Consider the following 24655-nt stretch of genomic DNA (forward strand, 5'->3'; position numbering starts at 1 on the left):
ATTAAATTTAACTTGATAAGCTTAGTTCAATTTTATTCTTCATTAGTTTTCCAAATATACTAAGTTTACTAGTATACAATGAAGTCTCAGCAAAGATTTAATAGCATTGTTTTGTGTTCTTGTGTTACTAGAAAGTGCAAAAAGAGTGCCATTTTTGTGTAACATGTATGGATTAGTAACGTCCTGCTGTACTTTTGCAGAAACACTTATCTGTAACAAGTCATTGTTGCTAGTTTATGCCTACACATGAAACAAATCTCTACAAGTTTTACATTTCTGACTTTACATCTCAATCTGCATACCTAACATTACAAAAAAAGTTTGATTTGTCAAACTTATTTCACTTTAGGCTTTTTGCATCTATTTTAGTTCAAGAACAGAATGCAGACTTTTATAATGAAAACTGGCATTTTCTCAGTCAATAAAAGTGTTCCGACAGTATTTTTAATCATAAAAATTGAGCTTTATTTATACCTGTTAAGAAACTGCATGCTGCAAATTTAAGAAATAAGATTAGATGTTTTCTTTCTTTCTTTCTTTTTTTAAATAAAGGGCAGGTGTGCTTTAGGTGGTTCAGATTGTGCTCTTACTACAGTAACTACTACAAGCAATGATTACGTTTATGGGGCCAGATTTGCACAAATTACAGGGATATTGTATGTGTGTGCACGCCGTGAACTGCACTTGTGCATGCAGACAGGATGATTGCATGTGCAACTGGCTAGTTAAACATTTAACTGATTGTGTGTTTAATCTAGTTTGCACATACAGTCACAACAAATATGCATGCCAACATATGTGCATTTTTGCCTTGCAGTTACAAAACTGCTGCAGCTAGTTCTGTAATGCCTCAAACAACTGGCAAATAATTATTGTAACTATGACTAGATAGCTATTCCTTTCCCAGTGATCACCAGTTATGTTATGATACTTAAATTTGCACAATAGACTTATTCTTAGTACATTACAGAAGGGATCCTAGAGATGAGAGGCTAAACATATGCCCCCTGCTGTGTTCTCTCCACTGCTTCAGACCTTAGCATTTATGAGACTGCTAACATAGTTGCGAATTTTGGTGGTTAGAGTTGTCCATAAGGAACAGAATGAAAACAACCATAGGGCAGTGAAGTCAGATCCTGATGACTTCATCACTATCAGCTCAGTCTACACAAACAAATAACCAATAGGCAAAATCATGTGATTATTAATATCCTGAACACCATTCCCAAATACACGAAAAGCTGTGTTATCCAGCACTTTACCAATCGTAAAGCTCTATAAACCGGCATTTCTGATCTTCATTGAAAGTCCAGGTTATAGTCTGGTCTGTGTGGGTCCCCGGAAGTAGCGACATGTCACTGCTGCTCCTAGGTGGAGGAACAGCTTCGAGGGGTTTGGAGTGCAGGAGTGGGGGTGCAGGACGTGGGCTCTGGGAGGGAGTTTGGGCATGGGAGGGGGCTCGGAACAGGGGGTTGGGGGCACGGGAAGGGTTTCGGAGTGCCAGATCCGGGTGACGCTCACTTCAGGCAGCTCACCGCAAGTGGCAACGTGTCCCAGCAGCTCCTAGGCGGAGGTGCAGCTAGGCGGCTCTGTGCGCTGCCCCTTTCCTGAGCGTGGGCTCCGCAGCTCCCATTGACCGGGAACTGTGGCCAGTGGGAGCTGCGGGGGCGGCGCCTGTGGGCGGAGGCAGCGCACAGAGCTGCCTAGGAACAGCTTGGTCATGTCGCTGCTTGCGGGGAGCTGCCTGAGGTGAGCATCGCACAGATCTGGAACCCTGTCCCCCTCCCATGGCCCAACCCCCTGCCCCAAGCCCCCTCCTACACCCAAACTCCTTCCGAGAGCCCCCCCCACCCAAACTTCCTCCCTCTTAGTAACTGGAATTTTTCACTTACTGGCACCTGCCATTCCCCCAACATGCCAGATATAAAAGCTTTTACTGTAATATTCTATAAGCTGAAAGAACAACTCTACCATCAGGATGTAGGATATTAGGTTAAAAATAGGTCTTCTAAAACAATGATAAAATTGCAATCGAGTTGCAATGTAACAAAAAGGACACATTTATCCCTAGCAATATATATCAAGAAATCGTAGTCTCTGGTCTAACAGTTCATCTGCTTTGGAGAGGATCCCTGTTGCTCTTCCAAAGTTTTCATATTAAAACCAATACATGCACAAAGTTTTTATTTAAAAAACAAACTTTGTGAGAGAGAAGAAATCTCTCATTTATAGGGCCAACTTTCCTGTCATTTTAATCTGAAATTACTACAGTGTTAATGTTATGGTTTATCACAAATGAACCTGAGTGTGAGAGGAGTATAATTCTTTCTTGCCATATTGATATAGCCTTCCCTTGATGCACTTCTAAATCCCATTTAAAAATGTAATGAGTTACTTCTTCTGTAAAGTGAAAATACAGTTATGTACAATCTGTACATTTCTCTACATTTATGCCTTTGTAAAATTCAGAAGGCAGTAAAATTGCGTCGGATAGTAACTAACGTCTAAAATCTTTGTGTTAAAACATTTTTACGTTTTCCTCCCTTCAGCAATGTGTATTTACAAGTAAAGGCAATTTCAAACATCGTATGGAAGTATCAGCGCTATCATTTCATTATGGCCTACCATGAAAAACCTGTCCTGCCTCCACCTCTTATTATTCTTAGTCACATGGCTTCCTTATGTTGTTGTATATGTAAAAGAAGAAAGAAAGACAAGACTTCAGATGGACCAAGTAAGAACAAATTTTATCCAAGCAATTATTAGTTTTTCTTGTTTTTCTGTTATTAAAATAAGTTATCAAGAAAGTGGTAATTACTGTTTGGTTACTACTCTTCATTATAATGCACAGAGAGCACAATATAATGTTTAATTAATTAATAATGAAGCAGGTAACTTGTGTATATTTTATTATCATTTAACTCAGTGTTTCCCAAACTTGGGACGCCACTTGTGTAGGGAAAGCCTTTGGCGGGCTGGGCCGGTTTGTTTACCTGCCGCGTCCGCAGGTCCAGCCGATCGTGGCTCCCACTGGCCGCGGTTCGCTGCTCCAGGCCAATGGGAGCTGCTGGAAGCGACGTGGGCCGAGGGACGTACTGGCCGCCGCTTCCTGCAGCTCCCATTGGCCTGAAGCAGCGAACCGCGGCCAGTGGGAGCTGCGATAGGCCAGACCTGCGGACGCGGCAGGTAAACAAACCTACACAAGCAGTGTCCCAAATTTGGGAAACACCGATTTAACTAATTGAAAGTGGTTGAGCACTCCTGCATTCTGATAAAACAAATACCTTAAAAGAACTTAGTTTGTAAGTCTTGTTTTATGGGACTGAACCACAACTATTCTATCTGTCAATTTCTACTGCCATGTTACCAGTAACATTCGATGCCAAGCCTCAGATTTCAGTTCTGTCCCTTATCAATTAAAATAATCCTTCTGTTATAGCATTTGGAGTTAATATTGGTAAATTGAGCACTAGAGTCCCATTATTTTAAAACTGAATGTAAATGCAGTGGACAACTTGGAGAAAATAGCTGCCTATTTGCATGACACTGTGTGTAGGTAAAATAAAATAGTCCCTTGCCCTATTTATCAGTGTGTCCAATTTTCTGATGAGGGTCAATCTTTTTTTTTTTTTTCCATCTTGTTTACTGATTATTTTCATATATTTCATTATTTACTGTCTTTTCACACTCCTGTTTCATTTTGCTAGTAGTAGTTCCTTGTAAGCACTGGTCCAGTTTTCCTGTTTTAAAGTAGTTTTAAAAATATTGACTTTATACAATGCTATATTTCTACACTCTGCTTTAATTCCATTTAGATTTAAATAAATCTTGCAAAGACATCTTACTTTTTTTTTAGGGTTGGCTGAATTTTTTTTTTTTTTTTGTATCGAAACTGTGTGGGTTTTCAGTTAAACACATTTTTTCATGAATAGTAACTGATTTCCTTGGAAAACTTCAACTTTTTTTAAAAAATAAAAACACCCAAGAAACAGAAAATGAATTTACCATGATGCACTGTGGACAGAGGCTCAGCAATAGCAGAGACCATGGTATTGTGGGAGATATAGTCTAGCCAGGGAGCCCAACCAAAAGAAGGGAATGGCAACATGAGGTACCCAAACTACAACTCCCATGAGGAACCTCAGTGGTATTTCCTAATTGAAACTTTTGGTCTCCAGCCAAAAAATGTTTTTTGCTGAAAATTTTCAGATTTCAACTTTTTCCCCCCTGTTAAAAAGTTGAAGTTTTCCACCATGGGTAAAACCCATTTTTCAACCAGCTCTAGAGAGCATCCTCATTTACCCCATCTCATTGATCAATGTGGCTACTTATTTCAAGCACTTGTGATGTAGCGTAGCCTACTAATCTCCTGAATTGTTGCTTTCTCTTTCATTAGAACTCTTCCTAACAGAAGAAGACCAAAAGAAACTTCATGACTTTGAAGAGTTGTGTGTTGAGATGTATTTCAATGAAAAAGATGATAAATTCCACTCTGGAAGTGAAGAGAGAATTCGAGTCACATTTGAACGGTAGAAAATTTATGTAGAAACTTAAAAATTTAAATAAAACCTTTTACTTATTAAAACCTGTTATCAGGAAAAGGTACAGTGCATATAGTTGCTTGTACAAAGTATTCATGACAATGTTGCATGACACTTTCTTAGCTACATAAAAATTATTACAGACTGTTTTATGCTGTCTGTATTTGAGTTGTAGAAGAGCTCCTGACACTTAATAGTGCATAGCAGACTGAGACTTTTAGTCTCTTTAAAGAGGTCTTCTCAAATGTATTGGAATGGGTGTTAAACAGTACTGTCAGTAGTTCACTGATGTACATTTGTTCCTTGTTGCCGAAGTATGTACAAGTATCCCTTTTTCTACAACAATCCAGTGAAATCAACTGTCACCCTAAGCCTTTTAAAATTACAAATAATACATTTTCCTTTCTCAAATTGGCAAAAAGAAGTATAGCAAAAGTGTTTCTTCTTTACAGTTTTTGAGAACAAAAAGTTTATCCTTTTTAAATTATTTTTTAGGGTTGAACAAATGTGCATTCAGATAAAAGAAGTTGGTGATCGAGTCAACTACATCAAACGGTCATTGAACTCTTTAGATTCTCAGATTGGCCACCTACAGGATCTCTCTGCTCTCACTGTGGATACTCTAAAAACACTAACTGCACAAAAAGCTTCGGAAGCCAGCAAAGTCCATAATGAAATTACCCGGGAGTTAAGCATTTCAAAACATTTGGCACAAAACCTTATTGATGATGGTTCTCTGAGATCTTCAGTATGGAAAAAACACAACATTGGAAATGTGTTTGGTTCTTCTTTTCCACAAGGAGACCTCGAGAGTAGTAATGCTTTATTATGTAACATTTCTATGCACAGTGAAAGAGATATTCAACATAAGACAATTGGCCAGGATTTAGCTCCAGTTTCCAGGGGGGAAGAACTAAACTTTCAAGAGGCAGGTTCCTCAGGCAGTGCCTTTTTTCCAAGTGCTGTTTCTCCTCCAGAACTTCGACAAAGATTACAGGGTTCAGAGATCTCAAAATCCATTAATAAAAATAAAAAATTAGGCAATTCATCGAACAGCATGCCACGTCTAACATCCCCAACAGCTAAATTATTTGTTAGCACTCCATCTCAGCCGAGTTGCAGAAGTCAGTTGGAATCTACAGCAAACAATGAAGCAGCAATTTTGTCTAAGGCTACAGAAGGAGATAGTAACGTAGAATTTGGTGCATTTGTGGGTAAGTATAACAAAGTAGATTGTGAATGTCCTGAAGTCATTAGTAGCTGCTCTTATCCTCTTGCTTCTGGCTCTGCTTGCCTTGCTTTCACCCAGCCTTGTGTTGAAAGTGGAGGATACGTTAATTGTGGTTTTATTCATGATGAAGATGACACTAATGATTACAACTGCAGAAGCAGAGTTGATACATTTGATGAGCAGTCCTCTGAGAACAGTATCCAAAAGAAGCTACCTCTGTCATCCAGCAACCAAGCATCAACAGTAAACTGTGACCCAAGTGGTGGTTCACGTGAAAAATTGAATATTAAAGATGAAGTTTCCAAAAGCCAGCATGTTCAAGCAATGGAACCACCAAATAGAGATTTAAGTTCTAACATCATTACAGGACTACTTCAAAAACTGTGGACCAAATCGAAACCACAAGGTTTGATTTACCAAGAATTGTATGGTATTTTGGGTTTATTCTGGTTGCAGGTGACTTTATTCTACCATTGTGCTTTGCTATTTTGCTTTAAACCTTTCTATTTTCTCTAAACTGTATGGATGTTTTTTAACTTTAAAATTATCATTTCTTTATAATTCTGTCACATAGACAATATTTTTCAGACAAACATTAGATAGCTATTGACAAATGACAGCTTCTTAATAATGTTAGCAGCTCTACAGCTCAGGTGAACTCTAGAAGGACTAATTTTAAGGTCGTACTTTTTGCCCATGCAAAAAATATTGTCTATTTTTTGAGAAATTGCGGAAGACTTGTTTTGGCTAATGGAATCATGAATAAATATCTTTGTGGTATCTGTGTCAAGCTCAGGGATCCTTACTATGCTATCCTCCTCAACACTTCTGTGACCAGGATCTACCACTGTTACCTACAGTAATACTGTAGTAGTGCAGTAATATTTTAAAAACTTTCCAAAGTCCTTTTTTAATCTAATGTTACATGCTTCTTCAACTTTTGCATAACAGTAAAAAGGTACATGTTTTTTATTAGACTCTTTAGACACTCTTTGATTAATAAAACAGTGGCAGATTCATTTCGAAAGTAGGTGTTGTTTTACTAACTAAATACCGTAAATTAGAGACCAAATACTTTAAATTAGACCCAAATACAGGTGGAGGATCACAGTCTTAATCTGTCAGGCACCTGTGCAAGTGTTATCTTGCAAAAGCAATTGTGTAGGGGAATCCCAAAACATATTTTCCAAGTGATATTTACTATTTAAAGTTAAGTTTAAATTTAGACAAGAGTTTTGTTCTGATGCCATGATGTTTAGGTGCTCAAAAAGTAATATTTTTTTGACTTGTAGGGGGGATGGCAAGCCATTTAATTGTGTAATCATTAACAGGGCTCATTATAATACAGAAAAACATTTATACTTTATTAGTTTGGTTTTTTTAAAGCAGAAAACACAAAGCATTTGAAATCTGACTGTATAGCTCAGTCAGGTCTTTAATTAACCACAGCACTAATAAAGTTAAGTATTAAGTATACTTATTTTACTTGAGCCATGCCTTCGTTATATGGTCCTTTCTCTTCTGGAATTTAGAATATACTCTTCATCCATAATATACATGTTTTATAGAAATTCAGATGCGGTGCAGCTATATGTTGTCAATCAATTATGTTTGTTTTCATTATAAAACCATGCACATTGGTGGAATTCTGAAAATATTTCCTGTAACTATTAGGATGAAGTGTATATTTTAAAAACCTACCACAGGAAACTCTGCTTTTTCTATACTTTGCACATTTATGTAAAAATAGTGAGACTCAGAATATCAAATAAAATGGTATATGGAACTAATCTAATTTATTTTCTTGAAGGAGTAATATTTTTAAATTGTATGAATTTTATTGTGGTGGTGTTCTACTAGTTTTAATATAGGAAAAGCAACAGTTCCTTATCTTTACTAACCTATCATTTATATCCATTTACTTCAGAGTTCTTCATTATAAGTCTTTCTCAATGAAAACACTGGCAGCATTTATTACAGTTTGTCCCCATCATAATAACAATATCTGGCATGTTCCAAATTTTTTCAGTGTTATCTTTGATACTGAATACTTTATATTTTTCAATTTACTGGGTCAAAGGTCACAGAGACAGCATGGAGTTACAACAATTTAAGGAGTCAGCAATTAAAATTAAAGAAAAAAATGCTAATATTGAGGTAAGACTGAAATTTTTACTTTCAAATTGCAAATCAGTAGTTTAATGTGGACATAGACATCTTTTTCATGTATAGCTTACAGTAGATTTTTGAAAATGTAAGAATAGATTTTTGCAAAACTAATATGAAAAGAAATTTACTAACAATCAGTAACAATGCAACCTTAACTATGGAGGAACTACTGTTGCTGCAAAATATGAAACTAGTAAATATTTAACAGGATTTGATAGTATATAACCTCACAGAGGCCAACATTAGTCTAGCCATTAAAGTAAATTAAAAATGATACTTGACTTTAATTAGAATAATAATATAGATTCCAAGGGCAGAAGGGACTGCTGTGATCATCTGTTCTTACCCCTGTATAATACAGGCCATACACTCTAGGGATTGTTTTGGGGAAGTTACATCTTTTAGAAAAACATCCAATCATGATTTATTTACATTATCAACATTGCTATAAAATGAAACATTACCAATTTGAAATTCATAACTTAAAAGCAAACTGCAGTATTTAAGATTGAAATTCATTATTTGTCTTCGTGTCTTACAACTTATAAAATAAGATGACATAGTGTAATTCACTTCCTCTGGCAGACAGTTTCTTTTTAAATTGTTCACACCTAATTCCAAGGAGAAAAATCTTACTTCTGAATTAACTTCAAGATTAGATGGTTATCTGTGACCAACCTTGTGATGGACCCTTGCTGTTAGAGCATGAATAGATGATGTACTTTGCACTGAGCTAGCCAAGAGTATTACTAAAAGATTGCACTGAATGCTGATATAAAGTATGCATCTGTTTATGGTACTGGAAATGTCCACTTTAAATAGTCAAGACTCAAGACATACCGTATATACTCGTTCATTAGCCCGTTTGTTTATAAGCCGACCCACCAAGATGGTTAGGTAAATATAGCAAAAACTGTATGACTCTTTCATAAGCCAACCGTATATTTCAGGGGTTGGCAAACTTTGGCTCCTGGCCCGTTAGGGTAAGCCGCTAGCGGGCCTGGATGTTTTGTATACCTGGAGCGTTCACAGGCACGGAGCCCCTCAGCTCCCAGTGTCGGCGGTTTGCCGTTCCCAGTCAATGGCGCGCCACTTCCCGCAGCTCCCATTGGCTGGGAACGGTGAACTGCAGCCACAGTGAAATAATGGAGATCAGGGGCTCCATGCCTGCAGACGCTCCAGGTAAACAAAACGACAACGTATTAGATATTCAATTCAATGATTCCATAGAGTTTAAAATCATCAAATTTTGGTGTAGACCCGTTTATAAGCCGACCCCTGCTCTTTGATGTCATTTTTTTACCAAAAATATTTGGCTTATGAACGAGGTATATACGGTAATTTGAATTTCCACTGAAAGTAAGAGGTGGATATGGGAGGGATATCTTAATCTACAGCTACTATAATGTGGAAGATCCAGCTTGCTCATTGTAGCAGAGAGAGAATAGGGTACCACTTGCAGTTATGTCAACAGATTCTCAAATAGATGAGGTGAGGCTTTAGATACGTAGTTGGGAGAATTCCAGTTTAGGGTACATTCATAACACTTCGAGAAAACTGGAATTCTGAAAGTTTTTTTTTTTCTGAAGCGCTCAATTAATACAATATGTGACCTTGAAGCCTTTTAATTTGTGTAACTCAGTCCATTATTTCACTTTCTTCCGCAGGAGCAACAAGAGGACTTTAAGAAAGCTATTCTGGAGGGCATGGAGATGACCAAACATCAGGTATATGGGAAGCATTTGATTTTGTTACAGTTGAGGAACCATTGCATCTGGCTTGGTACTCTTTCATGCATGAGTTCTAAAATGAAGTATGAGAGAACCTCAAAAATCCCTTGTGTGAAAAGGAAAACTTTGGAGATATAGTGGAGGTTACACCAGAGAGCAGAAGCACGTTGATACTTATCTGAGTGAATCACTTTTTTGATTTGCATGTCCATAGACCCACTCCCCGCAATTGCTAGTAGCAGTTGCACCATAGTTAAGGTTGAATTTCTTTCCATTATAACTCCATTCTGAATACTCCCACTTCCTTTCCCCTTTCTTCCCCCTTAAAAACCCCAAATCCTTACACCCCCTCAGATAGGAGTCTGATCTATGACCAACCGAGAATTTCCCCACCAAATTTGAAGTTAATCTGACAAACTGTTCATAAATTATTATGCCCTTTATTAAAAAAAAAAAAAAAAAACTTAACCAAAATTAGCAAATTCTTCTAATTATTGTTTGCCATATACAATCAAAAAATCTGAAAGGATATAAATTAATCTCAAGTTTTACTGACCAAGGCCAGATCTCAGGCAAGCTAATTAAAAGTTAATGTTTAATTGCAAGTAGGATGTTAGGTGCCTGACACCCCTGACCCTTAGATTGTCTTCAGGAGGGAATCCCTTCTCTTGCAGGCTTTACTGTTGTTGGGAGCATTGGAGAATTTTAGCTGGCCCAGCAATCTAGCAAGTTTTGTAAAGCCGGGAGCTAGCAAGTCCTCTGCAGTACTAGAGGTTCTTAAGCACCACAGGTGATTGGATGCGCACAACTTCTACCTTGGTGAAGGAGGGCCTGCAGTTGTGGGCATATTGAATAACAGAGGCTGCCTGGAAATAGACAACAGATTCTGTATAAGTGCTTGAAGCTGGTTTCCATCTGCTCTATCTGTGGGCAAATGCTGCCTCTTCACCTTTGGAGGCGCCAAAGTCCGCTCAGCACATCAGGCTGGAGCACTCTAGTTGCAAGTCTCTAGGAACCAATGTTCCCTCTAATTTTTCCCATGCATGTGTGGAATGAGTTTTGTTATGTGCACCAATATGGAGGTGATGTGTGGCGGGGGTGGGGCCGAGGGATTCAAAGTGTGGAAGGGGGCTCAGGGTTGGGGTGCGGGGGGGTGAGGGCTCCGGGCTGGTGGTGTGGCCTCAGAGGTGGGGCTGGGGATGAGGGGATCAGGGTGCAGGAGGGGGCTCGAGGGTGGGGCCAAGGGTTGGAGTGCAAGGAGGGAGGGCTCCAGCTGGGGGTGCGGGCTCTGGGCTGGGGCCGGGGATGAGGAGCTTGGGGTGCGGGAGGGGGCTCAGGGCTGGGGCAAACGGTTGAGGTGGGGGGGGGTGAGGGCTCCAGCTGGGGGTGCAGGCTCTGGGCTGGGGCCGGGGATGAGGGATTTGGGTTGCAGGCTTCCCCAGGGCCACGGCACGGTGAGAGGACTCCCCCCAGCCCTCTCTCACCGCAGCAGCACCTGGGCTGGGGTTGGGAGAGGTGCCTCTCCCCGACCACAGCAGCTCCAGGGCTGGGGGAGAGTGTCTCTCCCCGCTTCTCCCGGCCATGGCAGCTCCGGGACTTGGGGAGAGGTGAGCACCTGTGTGGCCCTTGATAGGCTGCTGCGCAGCTTAGAAGGAACTTAACTAGGGACACCTGTTTTCTGGAATCAAACACCACTGAACAACTTCTTGACATTGACAGTTCTGAGCGTTTCCAATATCAGTAGAATCAGGACATGTACTATGGCTGCCTTTTTAAGCATACCAGCATTTTCAGGACACTTAAAATAGTTACCCTTTGCTTGATTGACTGGGAGATGGGTTCCTAATTCTAATGTAAGCACTGCAAAGCTATGGCTGCAAGACACCAAATGACATGATGATGATAGTGAGTAATTGAAGCCTAGATACTGCAGTGAGACTGGAGCTATGGATGACACTCAATTCCCCCTCTGAGTGCATACATAAAATTTCTGTTTAGGAATATGAAAGAAATCATCTTTGTCAAGCCAAACTTAGCAGTAGAACTGGTTTTAAAAAGGCTTACAACTTCCCAACAGTCATAGGCCTGAAAATCAGTCGAATTCACAGCCTTTCAACTTCTGTGCCTCTGCTCTTTAGAATCATGGATCTGTGGATTTTATTCAAGTAATTTTTGGCTTTCAGGTGGCTGGTAGTGTGCTCTAGATCGGAAATGCATGAATATATATGAGTATATTCTGTGATTAGGTTGTATCTCTAATTTTTGCTAGAAAAACAAAACTTTAAGTTGAGTATTGTTTTGAGGGCTGGCTGTGGCTCTGCATGTGTTCAGGAAGTATTTAATTATCTCTAAAACCTACCACCTGTACAAACTGAGGATGAACTTACTCCCTGCGTAGGCCATGATGCTGCAAAGATGTAATGTGAATAGTGGGACTGCTCACATCCTTAAGATGAAGCACAAGCCTTTAGTCTTTGCTGGAGAAGGTATTTAAACAATTGGATTGATCAATGCCAAACTTTCTAGTAATCAACCCAAATAAATGCCTCCACTTTGGTCTACTAAGAACCAGTTTGCATATTCCTTTTCATTCCATTTTAAGCTTTTTTTAACCCTCTCTTTGCTTGTTACTTGGTGATCAAATGTGTTAAACATATGCAGCCTCTAAATTGTCATATTAGAGGTAGAGAAGTAGTGTTAAGATTTTCTAGCTTTTTAGAGAAGATGACTTAGAATATTTAAATGACTTATTGATGTCTTTGAAAATTAGCTTCAATTTGTAACACTAAATTATACAATGGGAGCTAATAATTCAATTTTCACATATGGCTACAGTATATTTACAGCAGTGAAATATCAGTGTCAATTTACTTTTCTTTAATAGTAAATATTCAGAATCTGGGGTAGTAAATCCTAAATTCATATTTCCTTTCAAAATGTAACCTGGTTTAATTTTACAGATCTTAAGAGTTAGAATTTGAAAAATACAATGCTAATTAACTTATAAATTGTACCATAATTAAATTATACTTGAATAGTCTATTAATATTACCGTATATGTACAGATATGAGTAGCAGAACTTAGTATTTCTAAAGGTGTGAGATGTTTAATATATTTTTCAGTTATCTTTGTTTACTGTAGCTCTCTTTATTTCTCCTCAAACGTATATCTAGTTTTTATTACTTATTCTAAAATTATTAGACTCAAGATAGCTGTAAGTAGGTGTTCATCTTTAAAATTTGTACTGAATTAACGAGAAAGTATTTGTGAATTTAGCAAGCTGTAAAGGTACCCTTAAAATGTATTTATGCTGTAAATTTGAAAGATGGTACTAGAGAGAGAGATAATAGTTATATGCTGAACACTAAGCAGATTCCCCCTCTTGCAGCTTGGCAAAGTACTTCAGGAATGATGACTCATAACAATCTATGTGTTTATAATACAGGGCAACCTAAGACAGGTTAATTCTTGTGATGGATTTACAGAATATCACAAAAACTCTTTGGCAATTCATTCAGAACAATGTAAGTGCTAATTTTTCTGGTAGTCCAATGTTATCTCTGAATTTTATAAATTATGCATAATACTTCATCATTATTTCAAAGGTGCATCAACATAAAAATCAAACTTGTCTCTGAATATACATTTAACCTGCTGTTACCCGAAACACCAGAGTACTCTTAACTGAGAGTAGGGAAGAATCTTCTGTATATTCTAAAGGTTTTTAACTTTGTCCATTTGTTTGGTCAGTTGTACTGTTTTTTCCAAGATAGTCAGGTTCCCCTGTTCATGTGCTTTTTCACATAGTTACACAGAGGAGAGAATCAAGTTTTTTATAAAAAATGGAAAATGTTACTTTAAAATGACAAAAATTACAGGGAGATATAGATGTTACTACTTGAAACTAATAATTCTTCTACTTACAAATTACTAGATTTGAACATGAGGGTGTTTCCTTTTAAACTTACTTTAAATATATGTTTCAAACCATTTTTTTTTTGTCCTCTTGGAAGACATGCCAAGTAACACAAAGTAAATTTTGTGAGTGTTTAAATTCTTTTATTAGGGGCTAGATTAAATGGCTCAGTTGCTCACTTTGTTAGGAAAGATTATTTTGGTAAACACATACTTGTCTGATTCTCTTGTAAGCTTGTAAATTCATTTCTTTTCTAGTTCACAACAAGAGTAGAAGAGCATCAGCTGAAGATACTCAGCAAGTAGACTCTAAGGCTGCATTGCTCACGGTTTGTATACACCAGTTGACAGTTTTATCAGATTTCTCAAAGAATTTCTATAAAATTATAACTAAAATAAAACATTTTATTAAGATACAGTTTAATACTTACTTCAGATTTAGACCAATTGACATCCAGTGGTGGTATTCACTGTGAACTTGCTTGCCTAGTTAAAATAAAGAAATGTACCTCTATAAAACTGGGATCTGTCTGTCTTCTGAGGAGATTATGCTCAGTAAGAGATACAGTGCAGGATTTCAAAGAGGGCTTTTGATAGAGAGTGAAAGGAAAGGAATCCAGATCTGACTGTATCCATCATTGCCCCAATCTCTGGACACATGCTCCCTGCAGAACTAGATTCCCCACTGATACTCAACAGTTGGTCAAAAATCATCATGGGAATGCTAGAAACATATGACTGTTAGGAAATCAGTATGAAGCTGAACCACGATGATGTACAGAGAGAGAAAAATAGATGGGCTACATGGAAAGAGTAAAGCTCAGTTTGGGGTGTTCTCCAGTAGGTTCAGGAGGAAACAGCAGAGGTCCTGTTTTGAGTGGGAGGAAGGATAAGGAGTTGAAGATTAGTGTATTTGTCTTCAGTACAGTTCTGTGAGGATAAGCATTAACTTGTGATACTTTACTGTTTTTATAAAGAATGTTCTCACTTAGGAGTAAAAGGGTTTAAATAATCCACTAAATAATCATAATGGATATAATCACCTTTTCTATTGTGTTAATCAGTTATTTGTTCTTGTATATCTTAATATATTATCCTTGCAGTATGTTATGATATCCTTCCACTATATTTGAATCTTTCACTTCAACTACTTTATCAATACAGTCCTGAGAAATACTGCTAGTAGTACCTTTTATTTTCATATCTTAACATAGACTATACAAAGAGGTTAAGTAAACTCATTCTGCTTTCAGTATTGGGGGAAAATACTTGTGATTTTTTTTTCTTTCTTTTTGATTTAAAGGATTGGTTACAAGGTAGACCTTCAAGTAGCAATCAAATGTAAGTAAGTTTTCTAATCAGTGATGGTAGAATTGTCCAAATATTTTCTGATGCACTGTTATCTTTCTTTAGGGCTTTGGTTTTTAATTTTGGCATTTAAGTTATTATGGCAGTGGTTCTGAAACATTCTAGTTGACTTAAAAAATGAATATGAGAGCATGAATCTCTGAAGTGTAATCTCTAAAAACTAGAAAATGGTAGGCATTTTAAAAATCAAAGGGAGAACTGGAACACCATATTGTAAATAGTCAACTATTTTGCAGTAGATCAAGTCTTACAATAGTCTTGCATTAATATTTTTTTAAATTTTTTATATGCCACTGGAGAGCAGCTCCTTTCAACTCAATGAGCAATAATTAAACAAAATAAAGTGAAAAAGCGAGTAAATTATGTTTTCATTAAACTGTTTACAAACATGATTTGTTTTATTTGAATGACAGGTGTATATGTAAGTTAAATAAAAGATCTGGCCTGTGGCCTTTTTTCCTAATAAATGACTAATTTTATTCATTGAAATGCATTGACAAGTTCTATTTAAGTTAATGGAGCCACACATGCACATCTGAGGGTAGAATCTGCATCTAAATGAAATGGTCTAATTTAGAGAGACAGGGTGGTGAGGTAACATCTTTTATTGGACCAACTTCTATTGGTGAGAGTGACAAGCTTTCGAGTCACATCTCTGTGTGTCTCTCTAATATCCTGGGACTGAAAGGGCTACAACTACACTGCATACATGGTCTAATTTGACACTAGTTAGTGAATGTGTTTTTAACTATATATTTTTAGCTTTCTGGATCCTTAACCTACCTTTTTATTGTGAATCCTCCCCTGAAACTACACAGTTATTACATTCATTAGTAATTGATTCCATTTAGTTAACTGTTTAATAAAGCCATAGATTTAATAATCTGATAATTGAAATAGAAACTGAACAGGTAGTTTTCAATTCAACACCTCTATGGGATTTAGCTCTTGTAATGAAAAGTTGATATGCTGTCATACATGAGGAGTTTATAGTAAGGCTTTGACAACATACAAATACCTAATCAGGGTGGGGGTAGGGGTGTGTGTGTTTTAATAATTAAGAAACTTTCTACTGTCCTTGAAAAGTAAAGTAGTAAAACAATATTGCAAGCTCCACAAAGTGACTCCAGGCTGCTGTATCAAAATCATAAAGAATTAAAAAAAAAAGTGGCTATCTTACAAGTGACATCTAATACTTTTGTATGTCACACTCTCTTTCTCTCTTTTACAGGCCTTCTGAAGAAGATGCCTTGAATGGTAAGTTTTTTTTGCCTTAATGCAAACAAGCGGAGGAACATTTTCAACAAACACAACACATGTACTGCATATTCTAATATGAGAATATATTTAACATTTGGTAGCAGAAAGGAATTATAAGATGATAGGATATGAAAATGAATGAAGGTGAAAACCAAACAGAAAGTGACTTTTATTTTAGAGTGCTAGAAAAAAAATGTAAATTATGGATTTTGAAAGCAGTAATTAGTGAGAGAACTATTTCTTTGTTTTCTGCTTGTGGAATGTGTGCTCTTTTGTATTTTTGAAAGCGTAAAAGTGAGTGTTAAATAGTTATCCTCAGTTATAGACATAAGTGACTAATACAATCCATAACTGTCATAAGGTTTAAAAAATCATTCATATTGCACATACAGGCTTCATAATTTATCAGATATTCAAGAACTAAATGTAATATCTGAGATTTGCAAAGCAACTTTTTTTTTTTTAGCTCAGTATTCACTGTGAGAACATAGGAAGCAAAAAGTAGAAGAAATGCACCCTTTGCACGTATGAAGATTTAGCACACGCTCGTGCAGTATACAGCATCTCTTATCTTTCTTGACTTTTGTAGGTATTGCTTCTCCTTTCAAGCCGATCATGGACACCACTTACTACTACTCAGGTCAGTATCATAAAACTAATAGTTTAAGTTTAAAAATTCGCATTTCTTTTTATTAGGTCTGAGAGTTCATGATTTCTATAACTTTCCTCTACAGCTGTGGAAAGAAATAACTTGATGAGATTATCACAGAGCATTCCATTCACTCCTGTGCCTCCAAGAGGTAAGAAGCTTAATCTTTTTAATTGGAGTAGGTAGAAGAGAGGTCAGAATGAGGGTTTAATGTTGGTTCATTAAGAACTCTGGCAAACTTTAAAAAATTGCTCAATTATTTTTAATACAGAATGGGCAGACCAAACTTGATCAACCATTTTGGCAGCATCTCAAAAATAGATTACAGGACAATAAATAGAAGTCTAGTATCATTATCTCACAAGACACTCACAAAATGCAGACTTCAATTATCATAGAATCATAGAATATTATAATATCACATCTTTACTAATGCAGCTTGTTTGCGTAAAGGAAACTGTATGACTTAATTCTAGTACTCTTCTTAGTTATAAAACTTCTCTGAAAAGCATTATGTAAATTGTGTGGAAAAGCTCTTCAAACTGCCTTTTTTCTGCCTTGTTATGCTTATTTTATAAGGTTTCCATCATTGTGGTAACTAGGCATGCTTTGCTTGATTTAAACTGAGTGATTAATACTTCCAATAAGAGAAGCAAAAACATCATGGTCCCCTGCTGGTTTAAGAAAGAGATTAGAGAGGGTTCTTCCAATCTGTTACGAGCTCCCAATTGCATTAGCAATTTAACAGCTTGATTTATCCATGTCTAAAACATATTTAAATATTTGCAGCCTTGTTAGTATATTTCTTTTCAGAGTTTATTACAATTAACATTTCTGTACTGTGATGTTACAGGTGAGCCAGTCACTGTGTATCGCCTTGAAGAAAGTTCTCCCAACATCTTGAACAATAGCATGTCTTCCTGGTCACAGCTAGGACTCTGTGCTAAAATTGAATTTTTAAGTAAAGAGGAGATGGGAGGTGGATTACGTCGAGCCGTTAAAGTAGCATGCACATGGTCAGAATATGATATCCTGAAATCAGGACATCTTTATATCATCAAATCTTTTCTTCCTGAAGTTGTGAATACTTGGTCAAGCATTTACAAAGAGGAGACAGTGTTGCACCTCTGTTTGAGAGTAAGTTTTATTCTTGACAATTATTAGACATTGACAGGCAAAAATATTAAAAATACATTTTCAGTAACTAGTATACAACGAAGTTTTGATGCTTCTAATGTTCTACACAAATCAAAGGCCAATTTAAATATTTCTTGTTCAATAGATTTTTATTTTGTGTCAAATAGTTCAATCTCTTGACACAGAAGGAATTAAAGCAGTTGTATAGTTGTACACAACTTCTGACAGAGAGTAAAAGGATAGACATTAACCTTCTTGCTGATATTTTATTCCCCAAATTTTCCCCTACATTATTTAATGCATTACTGAAGTATGGGCTTTCAATTGTAGGAAATTCAACAGCAGAGGGCAGCACAGAAGCTCACGTTTGCTTTCAATCAAATGAAACCTAAATCCATTCCATATTCTCCAAGGTAAGGGTGTTAAATTATTCATGACACTGCACACTTTCTACTAGCCAAGTATACTTTTATGCATATTACCATTTGAAAAAAATGTGTCCTCGGATTCAGTACACTTTGCAAAAACACTATTTAAGAAGTGTCAACATGCAAACCTTCAGCCACTGCCTTGGGGAAGAATATTTCCTGTTGGTACTTAACAAGGACTAGACTTAACTTGTATTTTAGAACCTAGCCAGATTTAAAAATAAGTTTGTCAAACCAAAAGATTTATCAGGCAGCAACTGCATAATTGCCTTATCTTATTGGTTTTAGTAATAATTCTGAAATATATTCTTTATAAGGTTCCTGGAAGTTTTCCTGTTATATTGCCACTCAGCTGGACAGTGGTTTGCAGTTGAGGAGTGCATGACTGGAGAATTTAGAAAATACAACAATAACAACGGTGATGAAATAATTCCAACTAACATGCTAGAAGAGGTCATGCTAGCATTCAGCCACTGGACTTATGAATATACAAGAGGGGAGTTGCTGGTACTTGACCTGCAAGGTAATATACTTATTTTGAAATTGGGATTAGGGGCAATTCTCTTTACATTCTCTTTACAATAGCACCTTAATGAATGATTGTGAATAGTGTTCATAGCATTACATAATAATTTTGGTCCACTTTACTTGAATGAGCAGTGGGCTTAGTTGATATGCCATTACAATGCTATAGGAAAAACTTAGGACAAAAGTTGAATTCTTATTTTCTTTCTTAGGGTGTGTACAATAAAAAATGCTAACATGTATGTGTTGGCATCTTCAGTCCATATCTGTAGTATCTTAATTTATCCTCAAGTGTCCATCAGACATGAAAACACTCACAGCTAAGATGTAGGAATCTTATTCTCTCTGGGCAAAATTCACCTTGTGTAGTGGGCTTGCATGCTGTTCAGGAACCACTTAAGATTTCAAAATAGGGCTCGAATGGGATTTAAGTGGTGCATAGAGTTTGGGAGGGAGCCATCTGTACAGGAGTGAATATCATCCTGTAAATTTTGACTTTCTATCTTGATTTATGTTCTTGATGACAAATTTGGAAATCCTTACTGCTGAGGGATTCTGGTTTACAGTGTTAATTTATTCATGTACTGTATCCAGTTTAACTCTTATATTTTGTGTGAAGGTGTGGGTGAAAATTTGACAGATCCCTCTGTGATAAAAGCTGGAGAAAAAAGGTAAGATTAATGGGTTTTGTTATGAAAAATTAACTTGTATTTAATGTTTGACTTGGACAAATACATACCATTCTTTTGTATGCTTTATTTTAAAGGTCATATGATATGGTGTTTGGTCCCGCCAACTTAGGAGAAGATGCAATCAAAAACTTCAGAGCTAAGCACCATTGCAATTCTTGCTGTAGGAAACTTAAACTTCCTGGTATGTGGGGGGGGGGAGGTTGTGTGTTTTGTTTGTGTTTTGTTTTTTTACCCTTACTATTCATTAAATTGTGTGTAGCTATGTCACAAGTTGAATATTTAAAGAATATGGGAAATAGTAACGTTAATTCTAGCATTTCACCATAGTAATTTTGTAATGCAAGTTTGTGTGTTATGTCCTAGGTTTAAAAAAAACAAAAATGAAAAAACAAATTCTTCAAGCATGTGTCAGTTCATGGATCCCAATGTAGGTGTGAATGCACCTCATGAGCACAACAGTGAATTTTTTTGAATAGCAGTGTCAAGGTCTCCTTATGCTCCCATACAAGGCCATAAAGGCTCGGGCAGCCTGGACTGTCCCTCAGTTACCTCTTGCCACCCATGGCAGTGAGATGGAACACAGCAAATGTCCAACCCACTCTCTTCAGAGACCCTAAACTGGTTCTTTTTCAAGCTATTTGGTGATGATCAGGGATCCTAGAAATCCTTTTGCTATGGAAAAATGCAGAAAAATACGGAATTTTGCATTTTTACAGAGAATCTTTAGTTTTTACATTTTTTGAAAAAATAAAAACACGTTAACTGTTAATAAGGCTAAGATTTTGTCAGGGATATTGTTAGTAAAATTCACGGACAGGTCACAGGCAAAAAAGAAAAATTCACGGAAACCGTGACCTGTCCGTGACTTTTACTAACAATATCCCTGACAAAATCTGCAGCTCAGGGGGTTCCCCCGACACCCGCGGAGCCTCGGGGGTTCCTCCGGTGGCTGAGGGCTATGGGGTTCACCCGCCACCAGTGGCGGACGGTAGGTCTCAGGATTCCCACAGCGGCCAGGACCTGCGGGGTACCCCAGCGCCCACGGTGGCCAGGAGCTGCAGGTGCAAAAAGTGAAATCCTTGCAAGCTGCATGGAAACTTCTTAAAGACACCATAGTAGAGGCTCAACTTGCATACCCAAAATTAAAAAAATGTAGTAAAATAACCAAAAAAGTGCCACCGTGGCTAAACAACAAAGTAAAAGAAGCATTGATAGGCAAAAAAGCATCCTTTAAAAAGTGGATGTTAAATCCTAGTGAGGAAAATAGAAAGGAGCATAAACTCTGGCAAATGAAGTGTAAAAATATTATTAGGAAGGCCAAGAAAAAATTTGAACAACAACTAGCCAAAGACTCAAAAAGTAATAGCAAAAAATTTTTTAAGTATGTCAGAAGCAGGAAGCCTCCTATAAACAACCAGTGGGGCCACTGGATGATCGAGATGCTAAAGGAGCACTCAAGGACAATAAGGCCATTGCGGAGAAACTAAATGAATTCTTTGCATCGGTCTTCATGGCTGAGGATATGAGGGAGATTCCTAAACCTGAGCCATTCTTTTTAGGTGACAAATCTGAGGAACTGTCACAGATTAGAGGAGGTTTTGGAACAAATTGATAAACTAAATAGTAATAAGTCACCAGGACCAGATGGTATTCACCCAAGAGTTTTGAAGGAACTCAAATGTGAAATTGCAGAACTACTAACTAGTCTGTAACCTATCATTTAAATCAGCTTCTATACCAAATGACTGGAGGATAGCTAATGTGACCCAATTTTTAAAAAGGGCTCCAGAGGTAATCCCGGCAATTGCAGGCTGATAAACCTGACTTCAGTACCAGGCAGACTGGTTGAAACTATAGTAAAGAACAAAACTGTCAGACATATAGATGGACATAATTTGTTGGGGAAGAGTCAACATGGTTTTTGTAAAGGGAAATCATGCCTCATCAATCTACTGGAATTGTTTGAAGGGGGTCAAAAAGCATGTGGACGGGGGGATCCAGTGGATATAGTGTACTTAGATTTTTCAGAAAGCCTTTGAAAAGTTCCCTCACCAAAGGCTCTTAAGCAAGCTAAGCTGTCATGAGATAACAGGGAAGGTCCTCTTACGGATTGGTAACTGATTAAAAGATTGGAAACCAAGGATAGGAATAAATGGTCAGTTTTCAGAATGGAGAGAGGTAAATAGTTGTCCCCCAGGGGTCTGTACTGGGCCAAGTCCTATTCAACATATTCATAAATTATCTGGAAAAAGGGGTAAACAGTAAGGTGGCAAAATTTGCAGATGATACAAAACTGCTCAAGATAGTTAAGTCCCAGGCAGACTGCAAAGAGCTACAAAAGGATCTCTCAAAACTGGGCAATAAAATGGCAGATGAAATTCAGTGTTGATAAATGCAAAGTAATTCACATTGGAAAACATATTCCCAACTATACGTATAAAATGGTGGGATCTAAATTCACTGTTACCACTCAAGACAGAGATCTTGGAGTCACGGATAGTTCTCTGAAAACATCCACTCAATGTGCAGCGGCAGTCAAAAAAGCAAACAGAATGTTGGGAATCATTAAGAAAGGGATAGATAATAAGACAGAAAATATGTCATATTGACTATATAAATCCATGGTACGCCCACATCTTGAATACTGCGTGCAGATGTGGTCGCCCCATCTCAAAAAAGATATATTGGAATTGGAAAAGGTTCAGAAAAGGGCAACAAAAATGATTAGGGGTATGGAACAGCTTCCATGTGAGGAGAGATTAATTTAGACTGGGACTCTTCAGCTTGGGAAAGAGATGACTAAGGGTGGATATGATAGAGGTTTATAAAATCATGACTGGTGTGGGGAAAGTAAATAAGGAAGTGTTATTTACTCCTCATAACACAAGAACTAGGGATGAAATTAATAGGCAGCAGATTTAAAACAAACAAAAGGAAGTATTTTTTAACACAACACACAGTCACCCTGTGGAACTCCTTTCAAGTGGGTGTTGTGAAAGCCAAGACTATAACAGGGTTCAAAAAAGAGCTAGATAAATTCATGGAGGATAGGTCCATCAATGGCTATTAGCCAGGATGGACAGGCATGTCCCTAGCCTCTGTTTGCCAGAAGCTGGGAATGGGCAACGGGGTGGATCACTTGATGATTACCTGTTCTGTTTGTTCCCTCTAGGGCACCTGGCATTGGCCACTGTCGGAAGACAGAATACTGGGCTAGATGGATCTTTGGTCTGACCCAGTATGGCCATTCTTATGTACTCCGCAGCTCCCTGCCCCCACGGGTGGCAGGGGACCCTGCAGCTCCCGACCACCGGAGGCTGAAGTCACAGAGGTCTCTGGAAGTCACAGATTCTGTGACATCCGTGACTTCTGTGACCCAAATCTTAGCCTTAACTATTAACTAAATTTTAGTGAAAGTACCAGTGTTACTTATTCAATGTGTGCAACCTCCTCCTCTTGTGGTTTATTTTTGAACGTGCTTCAAATTTACATAGCTAAACATACTCCAATCAACTGTTTCCAGTGTATAGAGCAAAGGTGGGCAAACTACGGTCCGTGGGCCACATGCGGCCCGCGGAACTGTCTTGCCCGGCCCTTGAGCTCCCGGCCCGGGAGGTTATCCCCTGGCCCATTCCCCACTGTCCCCACTCCCCCCATCCCCCCGCAGCCTCAACTCGCCGTGCCCCAGCGCTCTGGGCAGTGGGGCTGCGAACTCCTGCCGGGCAGCGCAGCTGCGAGAGCATTGTATTAAATTGCTCCCCGTAGGAATGTGCTACTTAGGGAGAACCAGCACTGGAAGCTGTAAGTAGTACACCGTAAGTAGCACATTCCTACAGGGAGTAATTTAATACACTACTCACGGGTAGGGAAGGCTTTGCCTCCCGGGACCCCCTGCCCCTTATCCACTCCCCGCCCCCTTACCATGCCACTCAGAGCACCAGGACTGGCAGCCGTAAGTAGCACATTCCTACAGGGAGCAATTTAGTACACTACAGGCCCTCCATACAGTTTCGGAACCCCAATGTGGCCCTCAGGCCAAAAAGTTTGCCCACCCCGGTATAGAGGTTCTCAATGGTGTATAGGGGTTCGTGTTTTAATGCATCTCAAATTTCACTTCAGCCTCTAGAAGTGAGTAATTAAAGTTACGAAAAGATGCCGAAAACTTTAAAAATCACCTCTAAAGACCGTGTTGCTGAACTTGGCAAGGACAAATTTCGCATTGATGGTAATGTGCTGTTTTGTACTGTATGCAGCAAGGCTTTAGATTACGTTTGAAGGCAGACAATTGTAGAACACCTTGAAAGCACTAAACATTAACCGAATGAAAAGCAATGAAAACAAGAGGCTGAAACAGCATGGCCATCGACAACAGTAAAAAAATTGCACTGTGACTTGATCAGTTTATTAATTTTATTTTATTATTCTGATTGGCACTGGCAGGCTTTGAACTTGTTTAAAAATTGTAAATATATCAATAAAACGTGTTCAACTGATAGCTATATATATTATGGCTAGGGAAACTCAAGTTCAGCGTTTCATTTTAATCATGGGGAAAAAAGGATTTTTATGGGTTTTTTTATCAGAGAATTTCAGGGGGTTTTTTTAATCACAGAAAACTACGATCCCTGGTGAGGAAATCTTATCTTCACATTTCACGTATAAGGACCATTCTAAAAATAAGAAAATAGATTGCAAGAGGGTTGTCAAACTTCATCCTGCCCCCCACCCCCGATATAGTGAGGTGAGGCACTTTGTGCCAACCACCACACTGCATGGCAGTCCAAACTCTGAGTTCAAATCCTGCCCATCCTGCAATGGACTGATCCCCATAAAGAATGGGCACAACCAATGCTTCTCCTATCTAGGAGGGAGCCATATCCTGGATAAGTGCTTTGTGTGCAAGTTTTTCTCTGCCAGTACACACAAGTTCAGGTATGTTAGGATCAAAGTACATCTACTGTAGTGATCCATGTGGATCACTTCAGACCCAAAGGTGATAGTTATGACTA

General features: G+C 38.1%; 1 protein-coding gene across 1 annotated transcript in view; it reads left to right on the forward strand.

Annotated features, from left to right (window-relative positions):
• The window catches only part of TRPM7 (transient receptor potential cation channel subfamily M member 7), a 127776-nt gene that overhangs the window by 90058 nt on the left and 13063 nt on the right, over positions 1-24655 (forward strand). The window contains exons 24-38 of the mRNA XM_065412022.1: positions 2550-2734; positions 4397-4529; positions 5037-5755; positions 7853-7929; positions 13118-13196; positions 13846-13916; positions 14891-14928; positions 16187-16212; positions 16805-16855; positions 16950-17015; positions 17718-18001; positions 18332-18414; positions 18747-18952; positions 19574-19625; positions 19721-19827. Of these exons, the coding sequence (XP_065268094.1) occupies positions 2550-2734; positions 4397-4529; positions 5037-5755; positions 7853-7929; positions 13118-13196; positions 13846-13916; positions 14891-14928; positions 16187-16212; positions 16805-16855; positions 16950-17015; positions 17718-18001; positions 18332-18414; positions 18747-18952; positions 19574-19625; positions 19721-19827 (2177 nt within the window). The remainder of the gene's footprint in view (positions 1-2549; positions 2735-4396; positions 4530-5036; positions 5756-7852; positions 7930-13117; positions 13197-13845; positions 13917-14890; positions 14929-16186; positions 16213-16804; positions 16856-16949; positions 17016-17717; positions 18002-18331; positions 18415-18746; positions 18953-19573; positions 19626-19720; positions 19828-24655) is intronic.

Source organism: Emys orbicularis, chromosome 10 (genome assembly GCF_028017835.1).
Source record: "Emys orbicularis isolate rEmyOrb1 chromosome 10, rEmyOrb1.hap1, whole genome shotgun sequence".
Lineage (NCBI taxonomy): Eukaryota > Metazoa > Chordata > Testudines > Emydidae > Emys > Emys orbicularis.